Source organism: Triturus cristatus, chromosome 6 (genome assembly GCF_964204655.1).
Source record: "Triturus cristatus chromosome 6, aTriCri1.1, whole genome shotgun sequence".
NCBI lineage: Eukaryota > Metazoa > Chordata > Amphibia > Caudata > Salamandridae > Triturus > Triturus cristatus.
This window is the reverse complement of record NC_140589.1, coordinates 1,314,531,249-1,314,553,050: the sequence shown is the minus strand read 5'-3', so window position 1 is coordinate 1,314,553,050 and position 21,802 is coordinate 1,314,531,249. Positions and strand designations below refer to the sequence as shown.

The window sequence follows — 21,802 nt, the reverse complement described above, 5'->3', positions numbered from 1 at the left end:
ACAGTTATTAGTTCGAGGCAGTGGTTGAAATCTTATGTACTGTAATGAACAGCTTAAGATATATGCGGAGATGCTGCTGTCTACCTCCAGGAGCAAAGATATCTGGGGTCCCTTGAGGTCCTGCCCACTTTCAGCGAATGCACAGGAATATTTAGAGTAATATGGAACATTTACTTGGAGTGCTATCAGAGTCTAAAAATCTGTACTCAAGGACTAATAGCCCTCCGTAATTCATATTAGCTACACCGATGGGTGTGCTGATCTATCTATCAATCCTCCACTCTCATATTTTTGCTGTCTTCCCTGGCATTCTCACAAGCCATGCAGTGGAATACTAAGATGTTTGTTAACATACTTATAGCAAAGTGGGTGATTATATGGTGGGGTACACTCTATAACGTCACTCTACCCTCGATAGGCTCGGTAAGGTTCGTCTCAGTAACACTGCTCAGTCCTGGGTAGCTGTGACACTGAAGCAGCCCAGCTTACTCAAAGAAACGTGTAACGCATTTACAAACACCACAACTCAACAAATTAAAGTAGGCGTCACAATAAAAGAGGGACACTTTTATAAAAATAGATGATATTTTTATGAATGTTTAGACACTGAAATGTAAAAACTAATGGATGGTTCTGCAGATGCAGATTTTTACAACATTTAAAAATACAGTTAAAAAAGTCACAAAGTGCAGGTTAGCTGGTTGCAGAGTCTCATGGGCCCTGGAGAAAAGTGGTACCTTGCTCAATGCTGTCCCTATGTGCTTCTTAGAACCACAATAATGGGCGAGCCTCAATCATTTCCTGGCGTGAAATGCTGTTTTAAGACCAAGTTCTGTATCTTGTTTGGTCCAGTGGTACCAGAGTGGTCCTGATGCTGCGCTGGGAAGCAGGATCAGTGAGGCTTGTGACCATTGTTTCTGAGGATGCCAGAGGATTCTTCTGGTTCCCAACTCCAGTGGATCTCGATGTGCACAGCAGTCCTGGGTTTTGAGACTCGGCCTCTCAGGGTCCTCAATGAGGTCTAGCTGGTGACCAGTCCCAACTGGTTCTCTGGTACTGTAGGTGCTTGGGTGATGGGTGCAGAGGAATCAATCCTCTGAAGCGGCTCGCGGGGGTTGGTGCAGGCAGGGCTAAGCCTCTGATGCTCCTCAGGGGTCAGGACTACAACTCCAATGATGCATTTAGTCGACAAGGATGATTCCCCTGGAGGGCAATGTGCAGGGTAGTCCTAGGAACCTGTTGTAGACCTGTGTTTCAGGCAGGAACTAGGACCATTAGCCCTTGGGATATTCGCTGGGGTCCTATGGCACTTGGAGACACTCCCACTCTTTGAAAGACTTCAGTTGTCTGGTGCAGGTTGCAGTCTCTCTTTGCTTCCGGTGGGAGCATCGGTCCAGCACTCGGGGCCACCTCTCTCTTCTGAAGCCCTGGGGTAACAGATTCGAATCCTTGCAGTTGTTCCATCAGATCTGAGTTTGGATGTGTGCAGGGGTGCCCTCTTTAACCCCAAGTCCTACTCGGTGAAGAGGGGGTGACTACTAGCCAATGGGCTAATCCATCCCTGAACAACCCTTCCCACCTGATGATCACTTCCCCTGAACAAAAAATGGCAGAATCCGTCCCTGAGTGTGCAAACCTCACTAGCCTACCCCGGGGGTGTGGTTGGCAGGTTTACTGCTTACCGAAATATACCAGACTGTCTGGGACTACAATGGCAGGAGCAACATTTGCTCACCAGAGACCGCAGCTTCTTTGAAGCCTGCACTCTTGCCAGGGGAGGAGTTGTGACCTGTGCCCTGCCAGGCCTTTGGTCTCCCACCAGAAGGGTTGTTAGCACCTTGGCAGCTGGGAGAACAGCTCAGAGACAGCAGATGCAAACTAGCCAAGCTACTGGCTGGCAGGGGCAACGAAATGGCTACTTTCTAAAAGTGCCATTGGTAATAATCGTACATTAAATCTGATTTCAGGAGGGAGTTGGGTTTTATGAGACAATTTATGTGATTCCAAACAGTACCAGTTTTGGTGGACTCATTGCACAGTTAGCCCAGTGGGGCAACTCCCATGTCACCCAATAGGGCTATGGCCTTAATAAAGCAAAAACAGCTTTGGGTAGTTTTTGTTGCTGAGATAATAAACTCAGCATTCTACCTTGCACCTTGCCAGCTGGGCACCACAGGCTTTCCTCAGGGGTGAATTATAGGTAGTGTAAGGAAAGGTTTGGGCTTTGCCACTGGTTTAAACGGCAAAGCTGAGTTGGAAGTTTAAAACTGCCCCTGAAGGCTGCAATAGTAGCCTGTCGGTTTTGTCTTGGTCAGCATCGTCATGGCACAACTGTTGCAGCAGTCCATGGGTGACACATAGTGTACAGGCCCTAGGTACACAGGGTACCACATACCAGAGACTCACATGTAAGTTAGGTCACTGCAATTGGATGTAACCAATTCTCCTGAACAGTTTTTAGGGGTCAACAGCAGTGGCCCTGGGTCTTGTTAGAAGAGCCAAGAGCACTTTCAGAGTCGAAAACCATCAGAATCAGGCAAAAAGTGAGTGTAACCATGCAAAAAGAAGGAATTTCCTCAGAATAAGGGTCCTCTATACTGAATATCACAGGTTTGCATTGTAATAAATATATATCATAATTTTGATTTACATATATGAAGTTATGCTGTAAAGTTAAAAAGAAAATAAAGAAATATGCTATTATTGTTTTTTAACGTAAGCACAGGCTTGTATTAGCGCAGTGTTACTTTCCACCATTATTTTTGTGGTGATGCATTCTTAAACCACACTTCCTCCCATGTTCATTCAAATTGTTCTGAATTTTTCTGAACATTTTGTATTTTGTTGTTTTTCACTAAATAGTTTACTTAGGACCAAATAACTGGAGTGTGTTTTCTTTATAACAAATAGGTAACATAACCTATTTACTTAGTTCTTGAGCTTCTTCTGAGAGTCACTATATCTGTAGGAGTTAGTGCATTTGCTCTGGCCAGTCATGTGAGTCCTCTGATGTCCAACAAGAGTTTGCTTCCAGCGAAATCTCTTATCACATAAAGTACACTGATAAGGTTTTTCACCTGAATGTTTTCTCTTGTGCAATATAAGACTTTGTTTAACAATGTAGCTTTTCTCACATTCAGAACATTGATAAGGTCTATCCCCCGTATGTGTCTTTTGGTGCGCAAGAAGAGTTTCCTTGCGGGTGAAGCTTTTCTTACATTCAGCACACTGATAAGGTCTCTCCCCCGAATGTGTTCTCTGGTGTCGTATGAAATGTACCTTCTGGCTGAAACTTTTTTCACATTCAGTACACTTGTAAGGCTTCTGACCAACGTGTATTGTCTGGTGCCTGAGAAGATTTCCCATCTGAGTAAAAGCTTTTCCACATTCACTACATATATATTGTCTACCTTTATTATCTGATTTCTTATGCTTAGCAAGATCTTCTATATAACTGACATGTTGCTTATTTTCAGTACCTATGAATTGTCTCCAGTTTTGAAGGGTGTCTTGTGCAGAGATATTAAAACGCCCCTTATTTGCACATGCACTATATTCATGTGATATCTCTTCTTGGGAACTTCCTTGGTGTAAACTGGAATATGGCTCTTTTCTTAAATGAATTTCACCCTCAATATTTTCAACTCCTTCAAATTCAAGATTATTTTCTGCAGGAAACTGGTATATGGTTCTCGGCTGAGAATGCTGTTTCACCTTTCCATCATCTTTGACTGTTGAAACTTTGCAGGACGGTGTTTCAGTCATTTCAAAGGAACTTCTAGTTTGCCTTTTTTTTCTTATTGATTGGTTTCCTGTTGGATTAAACGTGACACATCATTATCTTTTTATGTATATAAAGTAAATCAGTCATGTATTATTATTAGAGATTTATTCCCTACCCATATTATATACCTATGTTAATGAGAAAGTGCAGATATTAACCACTGACTAAATATTCTCCCAAAATGTTACACATGTAACACAATACAAGTACAAGATGCATATGCTATTACCCTCCAAGGATATTTATATATTAATTGAGAGTTTTATGAAATGCAAACATGATCCAAGGTATGAGTGCGCTGTAGAGAATAAACAGGCAAAAACAAAAGACACAAAGAGTCACCAAGAAGATAGTTGTGCCTGATGCAACAAGCAAACAAAACAAGTCACATTGAGGATGGTTTAAGGTTGTTATTGCAGTTGCTGGGGTAGGGCAAATGCAATATTGCTATGGGGGGATAGTCATTAGCTGTCCTCCTTCTTTATTTAAGTCCAGTCAGTGTTCTAAGTATCTTTCAAACATAAGAGATTTCACGCTTGTCTTGAAAGTCAGAGACAAAGGATTTGTGCCCATCTCCTGCAATCGGGAGTCCCATTTCCTGGATGGACTACCAGTTAAGGAGCGAGAGAGGGATCTCTCTTTCTTGAATCTGGGCATCTCAAGGAGTAGAGCATTCAAGTTTCTCTGGAATTGGTAACCTCCGGAGACGATCAGTTTCTGTTGCAGGTATTTCAGGGTACCAGAGTGAAGCGCTTTCTGTGATACAGGCTATCTTTAGAATGCAGCCTGCTTTTATCAGGAGCCAAGTGAGTGTGATCAGTGAGTGAGTAATATGTTAAAAGCAACTAACTCCAAAAACTTGTCTGGCGCTGCATTGAGCATGGCCTTTACTGCAGCCAGGTGAGGGTAGGGTGTGTCAGTTAGAACTGCATTTCCATAGTAGAGTCAAGAGAAAACAAGTGCTGGTACCACATTTTGAAAGTCAGTCATTAATGTAAGGCTAGATTTTTTTGAGCATTTGAGATGGTATAAAGCGAATCTTGGTAGAAGAATTAATATGAGGACTCAGGCGTTGCTGTTTGTATAGACATATTCCAAGTGATTTGATACAGTCAATGGCTTTCGGGCTGCAATTGAGAGTGTTTAGGCAGTTGAGGCAATTTTGGATTTGGGGAGCTGTAAGAGGGGAGATGATCAGGAATTCTGTCTTCAGTGGGTGAAGTTTTAGATGAGTGGTTGACAGCCAAGATTGTACTTTGATTAGGGGTTAATTAAGAAATCGAATCTAATTGTATTCACTGTTCGATGAGTTAAAATCATTGTCGTAAAAGCATACATGCATGCGCCTTCTACCCCCCACCCTTACAGTTTAAACAAAGGAAAAATATAGTGCGAACAAATGAACAAACAAATCAATAAATCGTCGATCAACATTTGATTGCTCAATTCATGTTTGGCGGGAGAGGGTCTCATTACTGCCCTAGATGTAACGGGTATCCTTAGAGGAGATTGCATACCAATCAAATGGGTTTTGGTGGGTATTGCACTAATCTCATTATTGCACTAGGCATTCTTGGCACCTTAGGGTCCTTTTCATTACTTCTCCTGCCCCTTGTCATTGGACAACTGCTACGCCATGGCCATTTGCACACAGTATCATTATCCAGGGGATTCATCTATAAGTGGTATACTAAACCTATTATTACATCAGACTGTTTGGAGGCATCGTAGGGCATAGCACCCCACCCCACAAGCACCCTTCCCTCTAGCCACCAATATATTAACTGGTTCAGAGCAACAAGATTCGATAGGTTCTGAATGATGTTGCTTCAACTATGTTTCTACTTAACAGTATCCCTATCTATGCGGCCCATTTTGCTCGTCTGTCTCCACTTTCTATGCCGGGTTTCAAACCTTGTCATGTCTGTATTCCTTCTTTCCAGGGTCTATGTGGAAGTGTCTCATGAGGTTTTGCTCGGCAGACAGCTTGAGAGCTGGCATGATTCGCATTTTAAAAAGCAAATGATGGTGTTCCTGCAGGATCGGATGTTTAAAATACAAAACATTGGTCGGAGCCAGAGTCTCCCCAGTGGAAATGAACTCTCACAAATGCAGATCACATGTGTCAGTGTCTCTTCTGATTTGCTACACAATCTGCATTGCTTGTTTGTTTCTCCCTTTTGTCGTCTGAACGAGTTAACTTCCTAAAGGGAGCAAGCGAAATCACTATCTCATGAGGCTCATTTTTGCTCTGATTGGCAGTGACATACACAGATAAGTAGGGAGGCAACCTGGTGAATATAGTTCTGCACCCAGCTACCATGATTTTTTCCCTTGCATCTTCTAGGTCTTCTATCAAGGATGAGGCTTTAGCATTCTTGAATGCAAGTTTGGCAATGGTTTTTACCGGGAGGCCAGAATTAACGACGTTTTCTAATTCCAGAACCTGGATGGCTTTCTTTAGCCACGCCCCCATTCAGATTTTGGATTCTGAATTTTCTTCCATAGCAGCTGCTTGAAAGTGTTGACAGTGGCTGTTTGTAGTTTTAAGCAGTACGCTACCCATGTCGCATGCAGAACCAGGGTTTGCTTCAAGATGTTGAATCCAGTCTGATCTGGGATTGGCTGCTGCACTCTAGCAAGGCAAACAGTTTTCTATATTACGCGCTGTGCATCTTATCTTGTAGCTCGAATAAGTGACCTTTGAACATTATAGTGCCATAAGATAGGGTAGGCATCACTTTAGTAGCAACCACGGTCAGCAGAGGTTGCAGGTTTGGGTCAGCCAGGTTCCTTTTCAGCTGTCCCATTGCCCATTGTAAATGCATGGCAGTGGTCTTCACTGCATCCTCTTGAACCCTTTTGCCTTTTTCCTGTCGAATATTGTTGTTTTTATTTTATCCAAGTTGATTCTGATTGAATTGATGTTGCAATACTGAACCAGTGCATTCAGAGTGATTTGCAAACCTACTTGGGTGTGATCCATAATGACCATATCATCGACATACTGCTATATTAAAATTTTCCCCTCAGCTAGGCGCGGGGGCATGCTCTGGCGTTGGTCAAGTTACTTTCCAGATCCACCATGAAAAAAATAACTAGTGAAGGAGCAAGGTTGCAACCTTATGTAAGGCCTTTATGAGCATACTTTTTTTTTAGGTTGACCAATTTGTTGTCAGCTTGATTTCTACCCAGGTCTCACTATATAGGGACTCCAAGGCTTTGCGGTGGAGAGCAGCGATTCCAGAGCCCTTCAGCTTGCTCAACAACCGTGCTCTTGGTACGTTGTCAAGGGCGTTGCTGAAGTCAATAAACGCCACGTATAATGGCAGGGCATTTGGCCTGGTAGAGTCCTCTGTCAAGTAAGTCAGGGTTAGCAGATTTTCTTCTATATGGCAATTTATTTGGAAGCCCGATTGAAACCCAAGGGATCAGTTGTTTCACATTTGCCCAAGCTTCGAGATCTTCATTTAGTAGTCGGATGTTTCCCTTCCCTTCTACATCCAAGAGAGCTATAATTCTGTTGTTACTTAGTGCTTGGGGACAACCTTTCTTGTATATTGGGACCAGAATGGACACCCTTCAGCAGACGGGGACTGAGCTAGTGCAAAAGCAGTTGGCATATACAGATGTCAAAATGGGGGCCCACATGGAGGGGTCTGATTTTGGGAGGGCGGCAGGCACGCCATTTGGACCAGTGGCGCTTGACTCTCTTAGTCTGCTTAATATTTGTTTGATGTTTTTTACAATGGGCCATAGGAATATGCCATCTGAGATCATGTTTTCATGAGCGCTGTGGTCCCTCTTATCCAGGGTGCCCACCTCTGTATCCCCAGCTTTGCAGGCCATCCTGTTTAAGTCTGCCTTCAATATGGCCGGTTTAGGCATGCTAATATCCCTATGAAGCACTAGGTTATCCTGCCTTTTCTGGTCGCTCTACTTTTGTGAAGATATCATACTTCGGATCCACAGGGGGACTGGTGTTTCATATAATTGTTGTAAATATCTCCTCCTCTTCTTTGGCGTGATGTTACATTTTCTTTTTCTTGTCCCTGGGTGAGAATGCTAACAAGACAGCAAAATTTGCTTGAGTCACTTAGTTTCATGATTGCACAAAGTCATGCCCAATTAAGTTAATCTTTCTTTGCCTGCACCATTCTTATTAATTTCCTGTATGTTTGTCTGAGGAGTTTGATCTCTTGTTTCAAGCCCCTACGTGTGCCCCTGTTCATTCTATTGGAACGCAGGGTTTTATTTAATTCATTCTTCAACTTACTTGCTTCCAGCTCCCAGCCAATAAGCTGTTTATGCTTAGGTGGTCTTTCCCCCCTTTGGGGCTACTGGTGGGTTCTTGAAGGACTGCTATCACACTTTCCCATCCTGATTTGGGGTTTCTGTGTAACTAAAAGGTGTTTAAAATCATTTTGGCCCTGTCCTGTCCTCCTTTGATTATTATACACTCCCAAGCTAATTGCCATGTCCTTTTGTCTTCCTATCGTTTGAAATCCTGAGCAGCTGGGTATCATGCAGATGATAGTACAGGGTAATGCTGCGTAATCACTTGATACTTTTGAAATTGAAAATGAGGTGTAAGTGATCTATGAAGCAACATATATAGTCTAAGGTGGCTAATCTTTAAGGAGAGATACAGGCCCATGCTCTAGGGGCCGCGTGGCCTGGGGCCGGTGAGCACCATTATACGGCGCAGCCTTTGGGGGTAATCGCAGCTCGCACCTAAGGAGCCTCCGAAGCGGCGCGAAGAAGCAGTGACCGCTTTGCTGGAGGCCTGCAGATTGCCCGCCATTTTGTCTCCTCCTCTGCCGTGGACAGCCCCGTGCTCTTGGGGTCTCTGGGCCTGGGGCCGGCAAGCACCACTACACGGCGCCCAAGAGAGCAACCGGATCCGTGGCCTGTCTGTCCCGGCGCAGGAGTCGGAACCCAACACAATTGCGGACCTCCAGGTGAGCACCACATCTGACATCTGGATCACCGGTGAGTGGGGTCCTGCCCACCATCAGCGATCATGCACGAGGCGGGGTCCCGACATCGCAGCGGCTGCTTCGCAGACCTAGCATTGACTTTGGGTGGAGGCCCAACTGTCCATCGAGGTCCCCCCGAGCACCCCCTGCTGCTGGCAGGGGGCAAAGACTGAGGACCCACTATCTCTGCAGGGGGGTGAGCTGAACTGATGCTGGAGATAGGGGACACGAGCCGCTAATGTGCCCTTTGGAAGACCACTCATCCCGCTGCGCTTCTTAGCCTGTGATAGCACTGGGCCCCTCACCCGGCTGCCAGCCCAAGCGGACCTGGGCCTCTCCGCGCCCCATCCTGCCACGTGGGCGCCAAGGTCTCTGAAGAAGGGAGGGCCGCCTGGAAAGCGCAGGGCCCAATTGAGGAGGACTTGCAGGCCTGAGCGCACTTCTGCCGAGCACCACAGACGCACAATCCCTGGGCACCCACCCTGTAGCTTGCATCCACGGAATCCGACCGGTTCAGCAGAGTTGTCGAATCCTGGGGGCCGGTGGGGCTATTGGGCTACATATTCCCGGACCTCCTATAGCTACCTCCTCGGGCGCCACGCGGTATTATGGCATCGGCCCGAGTGAAGAGGGAGAAGACCCTCAAAGACTTGCTGCTTAAAAAATCAAGCGGCCCTGACACAGCCAACGCAGCGCCCCGAGACCCGTGACAACCGGAGCAACTAGAAGGGGCAGACGGCCCGGCCACGAAGGCCTTAAAATGGAGCTATTCCCCGCCATCAAAGAGAAAATCCTAGACCTGAAGGGCCAACTCTCTGCTGACCTCAAAGATGTCTGGCGGGACATAGACGAAGTAGGCGAAAGGGTGGCTGTCCTCGAGGAGCACAAATTGAGCCGGAAAGACGACCTTCACCAGCTACAGCAGGAAGTACTCCAGCTGCGGGATCAAAACCTGGACCTGCAGGCTCACGCTGAGGATCTCGAAAACTGATCACAGAGGACCAACATCCGCATCCATGCGGTGCCCTGGTGAGCGGAGGGAGACAACCTTAGATTCTACGTCCTGGCTCTCTTTCGGCAGGTGTTGGGAGACGACAGCCCTCGAGAGGTGCAGATGGACCAGGTGCATCGTGTGGGCCTGCTCAGAGGAGAGAAGGCCCCCCCGCCTGTCATACTCGTCTGCGTGCATGACTTTCAGCTGAAGGAGCAAATTTTACACAAAGCCCGTGCGGTCCAGCCAATTCAGTTTCAAGGGCACTCTCCGGCCCTCTTCCAGGATCTGACAGCGTCCATGTTAGCCAAAAGGATAGAATTCAGAGTGGTCACCTCCCACCTTTGTGACAATGGAATTCCATATTCATGGGGCCCTCCCTTTCGCATCATTTTTAAGCATCAAGGGAAATTGCGACAGATTCGCTAGCTCGCTGAGGCTCTTGACCTGCTTGGGTTGGACAACACTCTACACTGTCTACGTAGCGGAGGCTCCCAAAATGGCAGACTGTTGGTAAATCATCAGCCTCTGCTAAACCAGACCCAGAGGCGATGGCGAAGGAATGGGAGGCTGTGCTCTCCCCTCTCTCTCAGCTTCAAGATAGTCCGAATTCCCCTTGAGCAGGGGGATTGGTGACACGGTGTCACTTCTCCCAGACCAACGGAACACCCCTCCACAGTTCTTGGTTAACCAGGTACTTTGTTCTGCAGCTTGCCGCCTAAGTCATGACCCCTTATGGTCTTTCTTTAATGACGGACTTATGTCTATTGTTCCTTTTTGGGGTTGAGTTGTCGATGGATGTTTTATTGTTTGTGATTGCTGTTGTTCCTTTTAGGGGTTTCCCGCATCAGACCCGGCGCTTCCATCTCCTTCTCATCGATCCACACTCACTCCAGCTCAACATTTTTGCTTTTCTCCTTAACTTCCATGGCTGCACCCCGCACGCTAACCCCCACCCGTTATGGTTAGGGATCTGAAAATTGTGAGCCTTAATGTTAGGGGTCTGAACCACCCTGCAAAGTGCACTGCAATCCTTTCCTTACTGGAACATTCTGAGGGGGATATCTGTCTGTCCAGGAGACCCATTTGCTAGCTAAGGACACTCCCTGTATGCGCATGCGGTGATTTCCTCGTCAATACTGGTCTTCAGGAGCAGAAAAAAAGAACTTTTTACGAGTCCAAGGGCAGGGTCCTAGCTCTCCGGATTCAATGGGGGTCCAGGCTTCTCACTTTGATTAATATTTATGCACCTAACGCACACCAAGAGCTCTTTTTACGTAGGCATGTTAAAGAAGGCCTGGCCTCCCCGGATTCTGCCTTAGTGGTGGGTGGGGACCTGAACCTGGCCATGGACAACGATTGTGACCGATCAGGTCAGCGCTACACACAGGTGGGTGCCCTCTCTCCGTAAGGTAAGCAATGGTTGGCCGATAGCGGCCTTCACGATGTCTGGCGCCTTAAGCATTCGGACATGCCCGATTACACCCATTACTCTGCGGCGCACAAATCCTATGCACGTCTAGACATGTTCTTGGTCTCTAACGCGCTTCTCCCCAGGATCAATGACGCCTCTATAGCCAAACGCTCCCTCTCTGACCATGCACATATATCTATTTCCATAAGACCAGAAGGGGTTCGGCATGTCCCTGCTAGATGGCGGCTGCGCGTAGGTCTTTTACATTCCCCTAGCTCGGTGGAGAGTACACGTGCCAAGCTATTAGACTACCTTCAACACAATGACACAGGTGAGACCCCTCTAGCTACCGTCTGGGAAACTCTTAAAGCAGTGATCCGCGGGGAATTTATAGCAATCTCCTCCGCTGACACCCGAAAGCGTAAAGAAGCCCGTCAGGGCCTGGAAAAGGAAGTGGCCGAACTGGAAGCGATACATAAACGCACAGGGGCCTCGAGGATTTGGCGGTCATTAGAAAAGAAGCGGATGCTTCTTAAACAAATAGACCTTGATAGGGCGGAATATGCTTTGCTCCGCCTCCGCCATAAGTTTTATTTGGGTAGTGATAGCTGTCGGAATATGTGGGCACAGAAACTGCGCGCAAGGGAAGTGGCGGGGACCATACCCTCCCTAACACGGTCTACAGGCGAGGAGATCCACCTGGACTCCTAGATCGAGGAGGAGATTCGACAATTCTACCAATCTCTCTATAGCGTGGATGCGAATGGCTCTACTGTGCAGGCCAATACCTGGAATCTAGCAACTTCACCCGCCTCCCTAAAGCGCAGGCAGAACCCCTGGAGGATCCCATTCGGATAGAGGAGGTTATCTCAGCTATCTCTCGGCTGAAGCTCGACAAATCCCAGGGGACCCGACGGCTACCCTGCCCTGTTTTATAAAACATTCTGTCAAGAATTAGCTCCCCTCTTAACCCGGCTGTTCAACTCTTTTCTAGACAGTGGGGCGGTTACGGACTCTATGTCCGAGGCGGCGATTTCCGTGATCCTTAAGCCTAATAAGGACCCAGGGCTCTGTAGCTCCTACCGCCCGATCTCGCTGCTTAACATAGATGCAAAGCTCTTCACGGGCATACTAGCGTCTCAGCTGAACCCCCTAATGGCGGGCCTAATCGATCCGGATCAGGAGGCATTTTTTATTCCCACCCACCAGGGCGGCGACAATACCAAACGCCTTATGCACCTCATGGACAGTGTTCAGCGTTCCCAGGCGGGTGCCGTGCTCTTCTCCGTCGTCGCCGAAAAAGCGTTTGACAGAGTATGCTGGAAATATCTCTTCAACGTTTTGCGGGGCTTCGGGTTCGGTCCCTGCCTCGTCCAATGGGTGCAGTGTATTTACCATGCCCCCGGGCATTTGTTAGAGTCAATGGAGTATCCTCGTTCCCCTTTGAGATTGCCAAGGGCACGAGACAAGGGTGTCCACTCACGGCCCTTTTATTCGCCCTCTACATGGAACCCCTCGCGTAGAAAATTCATGATCACCCGGGCATCCATGGTCTACGGTTCAGAGGAGATACTCACAAAATAAGCCTATATGCGGATGATGTCATCCTCTCCCTCGCGCAGGCTCTCACCCCCCTCCCCACGTTGGTCGGAGAACTCGAGTCCTTTGGGCTACTCTCTGGCTTTAAGGTCAATCTCGGCAAGTCCCAGGTGCTCAACCTGTCCTTACCACAAGCACAGGTAGAGGTCCTCCGGCAGACCCTCCCTCTGCATTGGTCTAGCAACCCTGTGCCCTATTTGGGCATTCTCCTGACCCCCTCGCTCCCACATACGTTGGAGCTGAACTATTCGACTCTGGTGACCCAGACTCGGAAAGCGCTGGACGGGTGGACCAAACTCAATTTGTCCTGGGTTGGGCACATTACCGCGGTAAAAATGATGGTATTGCCGCGCATACTCTACTTGTTCCAGACCCTGCCTTTAGTACCGCCACCTAAAGCCCTGCGGACTCTGCAGCTGGCCATGAACAAATGTATCTGGGGCAACAAGAAGGCATGCCTTTCGGTGGCACAACTGTTGCGACTCAAAAACGACGGTGGGAGGGTGAACCTGCCGCTAGTCCACAGATATTTACAGGCTGCGCACCTTCGATATGTGTTGGAGTGGAATTGCCCACTTTCCGAGAAGCACTGGACCTTCATGGACCAGGCGGTAGCTGGTGCGAATGTCTGGTGCGAAATCTAGCTCCCTCGCCGCTAGAGTTCGTGGGGTCTCTACTCCTCCCCAGTCACGGCAGCGACAATGAAGGTGTGGGACGTGGTGGCGCTCTTGAGAGGCCTTACAACCTTCCCCTCCCCGATGACGCCGATGGTTGATAACCCGGATTTCCCCCCGGGATGTAAGACTGCGGTTGCCCAGCAATGGAGGGAAGCAGGCTGTAACACTTGGGCCACTTATTCAACCTTGATGGTATCATTCCTTTTGATCGGGTTCGCCAAGACCTCGGCCTTCCCTGAACTGACGAGTTCTATTACCTACAGCTCTGGCACTGGGCTACCTCTGGGGCCTATCTACCACATTTCTCACGTAAGCTTACCCCTTTTGAGAAATGGATAGTGAATAAGAAAGATGACAAACATCTCATAGTGGAACTTTATGTCCTCCTTGCTCCGCACAAGACAGGGAAGCGCTCACGAGGTCAACTTCGGTGGGAGGCGGAATTGGGGCAGGCTCTTACGGCTAAGGAATGGGACAACATCCATTACAGGGCCCACCACATGGCATACAACACTACTGGAACTGAATCTGCGTTCAAGGTTGCATCCTATTGGTATCTTACGCCCGCTCGGATCCACCAATGGAACAAGAACCACACAGAGGAGTGTTGGCGGGGTTGCGGCCTGACGAGCTCCCTTTCACATCTTCTCGGGCACTGCCTGCGGCTAGAGAGATTTTGTGATACCAACACAGCATTTGAAACTGAGATTCCTCGCTTCCCGGCATACACCCTGCTAGGATTCTCGAACCCACTCTCTTTCCCGTTACGGTTATTGCGAGGCAGGCAGATGGCGTTAGCATTGCTCACGGCGCAGCAAGCAATATTGGTTCATTGGGGTACTACCACTGGTCCGGATCACACAGCATGGCTCCATAGACTCTGGATGACCCTGGCCATGGAGCGACTTTCGCTGGTTCAAGATCAAAAGAGCGAGAAATATGCAGAACTTTGGGCTCCTTTCATAATGTTACTATCGAAAGACCTCCATGAGGTCACCTGCCCCAAACTCCTGCAAGTTTTACATCTAATACCTTCAGCTCAGGAATAAGGTGTTCCCCACTTGGGTTGGCGGGAAGACCGGGGTCCCGCCTGGTGGGTGGAACGGGTTGCTATATAGCTCATGAAGTTCTTGGTATGGGTCCCCCTTTTGTTTTCCCTTTTCTTCTGGGTGGTGGTTGGGAGGGTGGGGTTTTTGCTCTTTTTTGGTGGGCTCTCGTTTCTGTACCTGCACGTTCTTATTCCTTAGGCTTGGTTTTGAGCGCTGCCAGCCTCCGGGATGGAGGCATTAAAGCTGTGTGTGTGTATATACATACTCTATGCATTGTCTTTTAGCCGCCGGCCCCTGTGGTTGTAGGCGATTGGCTGTGTACCAGTGTTGAGATGCCTTCCAACTAAATCAATAGAAAAAATAAAAAGATTTGTTCCATGAAACTTACGGCCGAAGTCCATGCGATCCATGATAGAACCAATCAACTGAGTTGAACGCCTTCTCAAAATCTTTAAAAAGAAAGGTGCTCGGATCTAGGAGGGTCACCGCATGTGCCATAGCTACCTATATAGTGCCAGCTACTAATGTTGGGCATGAAGCCACACTTGTCCGAGTGGATCAAGATGGGAAGGACCCGCTGAAGGTTGATGGCAAGTATTTTCGCCTTGTCAAAGAGCATCGCTCAAGTTGTTGCCCAGCCTTCGGCAGGACCACTATTGTGGCCACATCCAGCTTCGTGGGAAACCATCCAGTACCTAAAGCCTCATAAAGCATATCTAAGAGTAAAGAGCTAAGCAAGTCCTGACATTTTTTGATAGAACTATAGCGGGAACCCATCCGGCCCTGGTGTTTTCCCCGACATCATATCCATGACTGCATCTGTGATTTTCCCCAATATCATTGGCCCTTCAAGGCCTTAGCAGAGACCTGGGGGAAGTCTTGATAGTGTAATATCCTTGAGAATTGGGTAGTCTCTTTTTACCAGAGACAGGGGTTAATAAGCAAAAAGCCGGTGAACATAATTAGCAAAAGCTGATGCAAGCTCAGTGGAGGTGTGTCTATGAATCGTCAGTGGCTCTACTATTTCGGGAATAATCCTAGAGGTTGTTTCTCAAGTAGTCAACCAATACATAAGTGTGTCACTCTTGTCTCCCCATTTGTATACTAACTGCATTGTCTCAATGAGGCTCAAGGGATGCCTAGTTGCCTTTCTAGACTCATTGATGGAGCGCGTGAGACTTGTTTCCCCCCGGGGTCTACGAACTCAGCCAGCAGTTTTCCCATTACTCTCAAGTCCTCCTCCTCCTTCACATCACGTCTACACTTTATGATGGACACCTCCTCCGCCACAGCCCAGTCAGCCACATCCTTCGCCAAGCATTCCACGTGTGGGCCATTTTGCCCCATCCAGGTTAGCGCAACCCTTCACTTAGTCAAAAGTAACAGCAGGTGTAAGAACGTAAACTCCATTTAACGACCCTTACACTGTCGGATATCTCCCAACAAGCATACAACCGGTTCTGCCTCTATCAGTTTTCTCACTACAGTAGCTACATTTGCTACAACAATCAACCAGAAGGCATGTACCATTGGGCCGTTCCACACTAGATGTAAGAATGTTGCTATAGGAGTCTGGCAAACACTAGGCTTGCTGGGATCCATTTTATAAAGAAGTGCTGGTGTCACATATGTACGGTGGAAAAAATTGAAGTGTAGTAGCTTAAACCTGGCATTACAGGAAATAGACTAGACCAACGCACAGACACTATGCCATTGAGTGTCCTCTAGTGTCACCCCAAATTCTCCGTCCCAGGCCCCCTGGGCAGGGTATATGGGGCTGGCCAAACAGCCGGTATGGCTTCATAAAGAGGGGAGGCCAATTGTATGCCCCTGCGCAGTTCTAATAACACCCCCCGAAAGGTAAGGGATGTGGTTGGAGCAGCAGGGAAGGAGGACCATATATCTCTGACTATGGCTGCTCTACTGGCATGTGTTAGCATTTGCCCAGGACCTAGTCTATAGGCTTCTCACGCTGCCTCAAAGATAATAAACTCTATATTGGGGTATAGGTCTCCCAGGATCTCTCAGCTGCTCTCCTTCCAGGCATTGATATTCACAGAGTCAACAAGGGACCGGAATGCTGGTAGGTCCCAAAAATTAAACTCCCTAACGAAGGGAGCCCTCCCCAAAACCACTATAACAGTCCTTTCCCAAAGGGAAGCAGTGTGTCTGACAAGGTATAGTGCCAAGGCTATATCCCGTACCCCCTTTTCATCAGCAACTGCAGGAGAGAAGAAACTTGCGTCTTGTCTCCTAAGAGCGACTGCTCCCAGTTACCCTTTCAGACAGCCAATGTGCAGCATGCTGTGGCTGCAAGGCCAAATAATATAGTTCCAGATTGAGGACTGCCAGCCCACCTCCATCAAGGGAAGAAATAGAAAGTTCCTTGCCACTCTGCTCTTGCCTCCAGCCCCTATCGGAATAGGAAGGAGGGAGTGCAATCTCCAAAACATCGCACAGGTAAGGGTGTCAAGTGGGTTCTACATAGTATACAGGTAATGAGGTATAAACACCACCTTGGCAACGGCCACTCGGCCCATAATCGTAAGGGTGAGGGTAGTCCAAAAGTGGAATGATGCTCACAAACCCCCAGGAATCCTTTCTATGTTATACTGCCTGTTTTATTTGTGGTGTGTGTGCCACTAGGACACCCAGATAGCGGAACTGATCAGTCTCCAGCAAAGGTGCAGTGCCGGCAGAGAGGTTGGTTCCTGGGCAGCCAAAGCGCCAAAATGAAACACCAACAGTTTTCTAGGGTTAATTGTAAGACTTGTAAGTTCACCAAAGGCATTCAAGTCTTGCAATAGAAATGGAAGAAACCCCTGAGAGTCTGAGAGATAGTAAAGGTTTTACCGCGTAGAGGGGCACCAGATGGGTGGCAGCCCCCACTTTGATTCCCTAGTCAGGCATGACCTGTCAAATCTGTATTGCCAGGGATTTCAGTCCTATATCGAAGAGAAGAGGGAATAAAGGGCATCCCTGATGTGTGCCCCTGACCACTACCTGTGAATTCGAGCATAATCAACCAGCCTTCACCCTAGTTGTTGGTTCAGTATATAGGAGACGCACCCAGGCCTGGAAATGCACACTAAACCCCATTTCCTTCGACACCTTCATAAGGTAGTGCCAGTCCACCGTGTCAAAAGCTTTAGCGATGTCAATGGAGACAACTGCCAATTCCTCTTCTACCCTCCACCTCATGGAGGACATGCATCAGTCGCCTCAGGTTCATAGTGGTACTAACCCCAGAGATAAGACTGCATTGGTACTCCTGGATCAACTGAGAAATCACCAGTCGCAGTCTAAGAGCCAGAACTTTACAAAGCAGCTTCATATTTGTGTTAATCATCATGAGTGGGCAATAGAGGAAGGGATCTGCAGTGTTGGAGTCAGGCTTCAAAACTACAGAAATGCAACCTCCACGCATAGATGGGGGCAACACTCCAGTGTCCCGGGCTTCCTAGTACACTTCAAGCAATCGTTGCGGGAGCACAGGGGTAAAGGCCTGATAAAACTTGGCAGGGAGGCCTTCACTACCAGGCACCTTCCACCCGGGCAGATAGGCATGTGCCATCCAGATCGCCTCTAGGGTAAGAAACGTGTAGAGTTCTTCGGTTGCAACATCATCCAATCGTAGAATAGGCAGGGCAGCTAAAAAGCCAGCAATGCCCTTCGGATAAGGAGTCTGTGGGCTAGGACACACCCGCTCCAGATGTCCCTTAAGGATGTCTACAATGGGAAACAGCGTTTACAACGCTATCTCCACAACGCATGCCATTACAACACAGTCGTTACAATGACCGCATTGTTAGTACGCATACCAATACATCGCAAGTCATTAGTACGGCTTGCCGTGGAGGGCAAAATGGTGTTGGATTTAGAATCCAACACCTTCCCTGCTGTTATGCAAAATGGAGTAGGAATAGTAAATAATACTATTCCTAAGCCCAGCGCGCCCCCTACAGCAAGTCCTACTAATGACTTGCGATGTAATGGTATGCGTTCTAACAACGCAGTGGTTGTAACGACTGCATTGTAATTGCATGCGATGTATTCGCATGCGTTGTAAGGGTATATATTCCTACCATATCACTCTGTGTATAAACGTCCCACCCTTGAGAGGATTTATGGTGAAGAGTAGGGTGACAGGCCACCTCTCAGTGGACTATCCATGCCAGGAGTTGCCCAGAACTGTCCCCCTCCCTGTGGAGTAGCTGATGATAAGATTTCAGGGTATATTTCTCTAGTCTATCCCTCACAGACACTATGTGTCACTGAGCAATCACCGCCCATTCAAGCACACAGGACACAGGGGCATGATCAGAGAGGTAGCGGGACAGGTGCATCACCGGCAGAATCCTAGAGCCCAAGTGGGCCAGAAGTAGGCTGTCAAGCCTGCTAATGGTACAATGTGTTGGAGAGTAACATGTATATGCCCTTGGAGTGGAGTGGGAAGCCCTTCAAATATCACAAAGCCCCAGTTTTGCTGTAACCTCCCTTAGTGCAGAAGACATTTTTGGCTTAGTGTGAAGGTGGGGAGGGTGTCGATCAACGCACCATCCATTATGCAATTAAAATCCAGCCCACAGGACTCAGGAATCCATGCAGGGGAGAAAACAACCTGCAGTGTTAAATAAAAGGGCTCGTCATCATTATTAGGCCCATATGGGTTAACAATTGCCACCACTACCACATTAAGTCTTCTCTGGAATAACATGTAATGCCCCTCCACATCAGCCTCCATGTAGTTTAGAGTAAAGGGTCCCCTAGGAGCAAACCAGATCAATACACCCTGTGAGAAAGATAAGTAATGTGCATAGTACACCTGTCCCCTCCATTTCCTTGCCAGCTTAACAGCCTCTGCATCCATAAGGTAGGTCTCCTGCAAGCATGCTACATTAACACTGTGTCTCCTAAGGAGTGAGAATACGCTATAACACTTTTCATAGGATCCAAGCCCCCACGCATTCCATGAGAGGAGTTTACAAGTTCTAAGGGTACTCATCGTGACCTAACACAATTAGGCAAAACGGCGTACCCTTCCCCATGTCAAGATCGCAATGAACTCATAAAAATAAAATACCACAACTAACCCCCTCCCTCAACCCCAGACAAGTAGGACTGAACCACAACCTCATAAATGTCAAAAGAAATAAAAGTGCCATCACTTCCCAACGCCCAATAAAGTAAACCCTCAACGTGGAGAGGAAGGACCCCTCCCCACCACATATAACAGACACTAAACCACAGACAAACATTTCAAATCAAGTAAATAAGTTTCTCCACTGATACATAGGTATGGCAGTCAAACAGGCACTTCCAATAAGACCCCCCGACTCTCCAGGGTGCTGCAGGACCCGGGTACGCAAATATATGTCACCCTTCGTGAAGCCTCCAGGTTGACTCCAGTGACCAATTTCCAACAAGCTAAGGATCATGTAGTCGCCCACACATCAACTGTTCCGCAAGTGAACAACTATCATTCAGGCCCCCCCAAATGCACAGCCGAGCTGCCCTCGCACTTGGAGCGGTGGAGGCAGCACCCACGCCAGTTAGCACTAGTATGAAAGTGCTCAACTGAGCTCAGGGGGCGTACCTGCGATGCATCCAACATATCCGTTCCACAACCAGACGTCCTCAGGGTGCTTGAAGAAATGCAACTTTCCCGCTACTATGACACGTAGCTTAGCTTGCTAGAGGAGCATTGTAGGAAAGTAGGATCTGCTTTCATGGTCACCCCCACTTCTTGCTGGTGTCATTATGTTTTATTGACTAGTCTGACTGGGATCCTGCTAATCAGGACCCCAGTCTCTGTGCTTCTTCCCTAAATTGGACATGGTGAGTACTTAGGTACACTCCAGATTGGCTAATGGTGTACCCTTGTAAGTCCCTAGTATATGGTACTAAGGTACCCAGGGCATAGGCACACCAGGAGTCTCCCATGGGCTGAAGCATGTATTATGCACCCCATGAGAGACCACTCAAATTGTGACTACAGGCCTGTCATTGCAGCCTTTGTAAGCTGGTGCTAGCACCACTTACGACAGATGTAAGTTTCCTTATATTTGAGGTCACTGTACTTAAAACCTATAAGTCACCCCTAAGGCAGGCATTTCAATCCTGAAGGCAGGGTTCTCGGTTATAAGTGTGAGGGTGCCCCTGCATGAGCAGGACACCCCTACGACCCTCGGAGTCCATTCTCCTGGGTTGTAAGTGCATCAGCCTTTACGATACATAGAGTGGCCATGTGTCAATACGCGATGGCTATCTCTAAACTGGCTGTAACAAACCCCGTCGTGTTCGGTATCAAACATGCTGGAATCACACCTCCACACCGTAAACGGTGTGGGGGTATTATTCAAGGTCCTCAGTGCTACCAGTACCAGTCTTCTAGACATGGACAGAAAACTATGGCTGCTGCCGACCACAGACATGGTTCTGCCCTCCTGCTGCTGAGCAAAGCTCAAGCAGGGGAAGGCAGGACAATAGGTTTCCTGTCACAGGGTGGAGTGAACACCTCCCAGAGGGGATTTAGGGCCAGATGTAGGTAATTCTGAAATACCAAGTCCTTAATAGCGAATTTCACCCATTCGCTATTAAGAACTCGGTATTTCAGATGTATGTAAAACATCGGTAAAAATTACCGAATCAGTAAGAATCCGTAAAAATAAGTACCGATTCCCCATTACCAAATCTGTATCACCGATTCCTTAATACCGATTCGGTAATTAACGAATCGGTAATTTAAAAAAATCGGTAATTGTCGAATCAGCCAATCCTGTGCTTCCTCATCACCTCACAACCCGGAAGTGGCCACACCCATGCAGCTGCACTGATCCTGAAGCTGTTTGAGAGGCAGGGAGCACAGCAAACAAGCCAGGAGCAACTCTTCCAACTTTTTGCTGACAACACTGAGCAAATATGGACAACCAGGAGAGGGAGAAGGAGGCAGCTGAACACAAGAGAAAACATAAATTCAGTGAGAGGGAGTTGGAGGTCCTTATTGAGGATGTCACAAAGGACCACGACAAACCTTTTGGGAAACAGTCTCTGCACGTGCCTGAATCCCAGAAGAGGCAGATATTGCTGGTCATCCAAGAAAAGATCAATGCCATTGGAGTAACCCAGCGCTCCATTGAGGAACTCAAAAAACGCTGGTATGACCTGAGGAAGCGTGCAAAGGAGAGGCTGGCAGAGAGAAAGAGGCAAGCCAACCTGACAGGTGGAGGGAGGAACACAGCACCTGCACCAACTGCCCTGGATCTCCTGGTCGAGTCCACCCTCCAGCCGGAGAGTGTGAGTGGGATTG

General features: G+C 47.9%; 1 protein-coding gene across 1 annotated transcript in view; it reads right to left on the bottom strand.

The window, feature by feature from the left end:
• Positions 1–566: 566 nt before the first annotated feature.
• Positions 567–21,802, bottom strand: part of LOC146821354 (uncharacterized) — a 234,672-nt gene continuing 213,436 nt past the window's right edge. Inside the window, exon 7 of the mRNA XM_085612299.1 lies at positions 567–3,812. Coding sequence (XP_085468425.1) covers positions 2,929–3,812 — 884 coding nt within the window. The 3' untranslated portion in view covers positions 567–2,928. The remainder of the gene's footprint in view (positions 3,813–21,802) is intronic.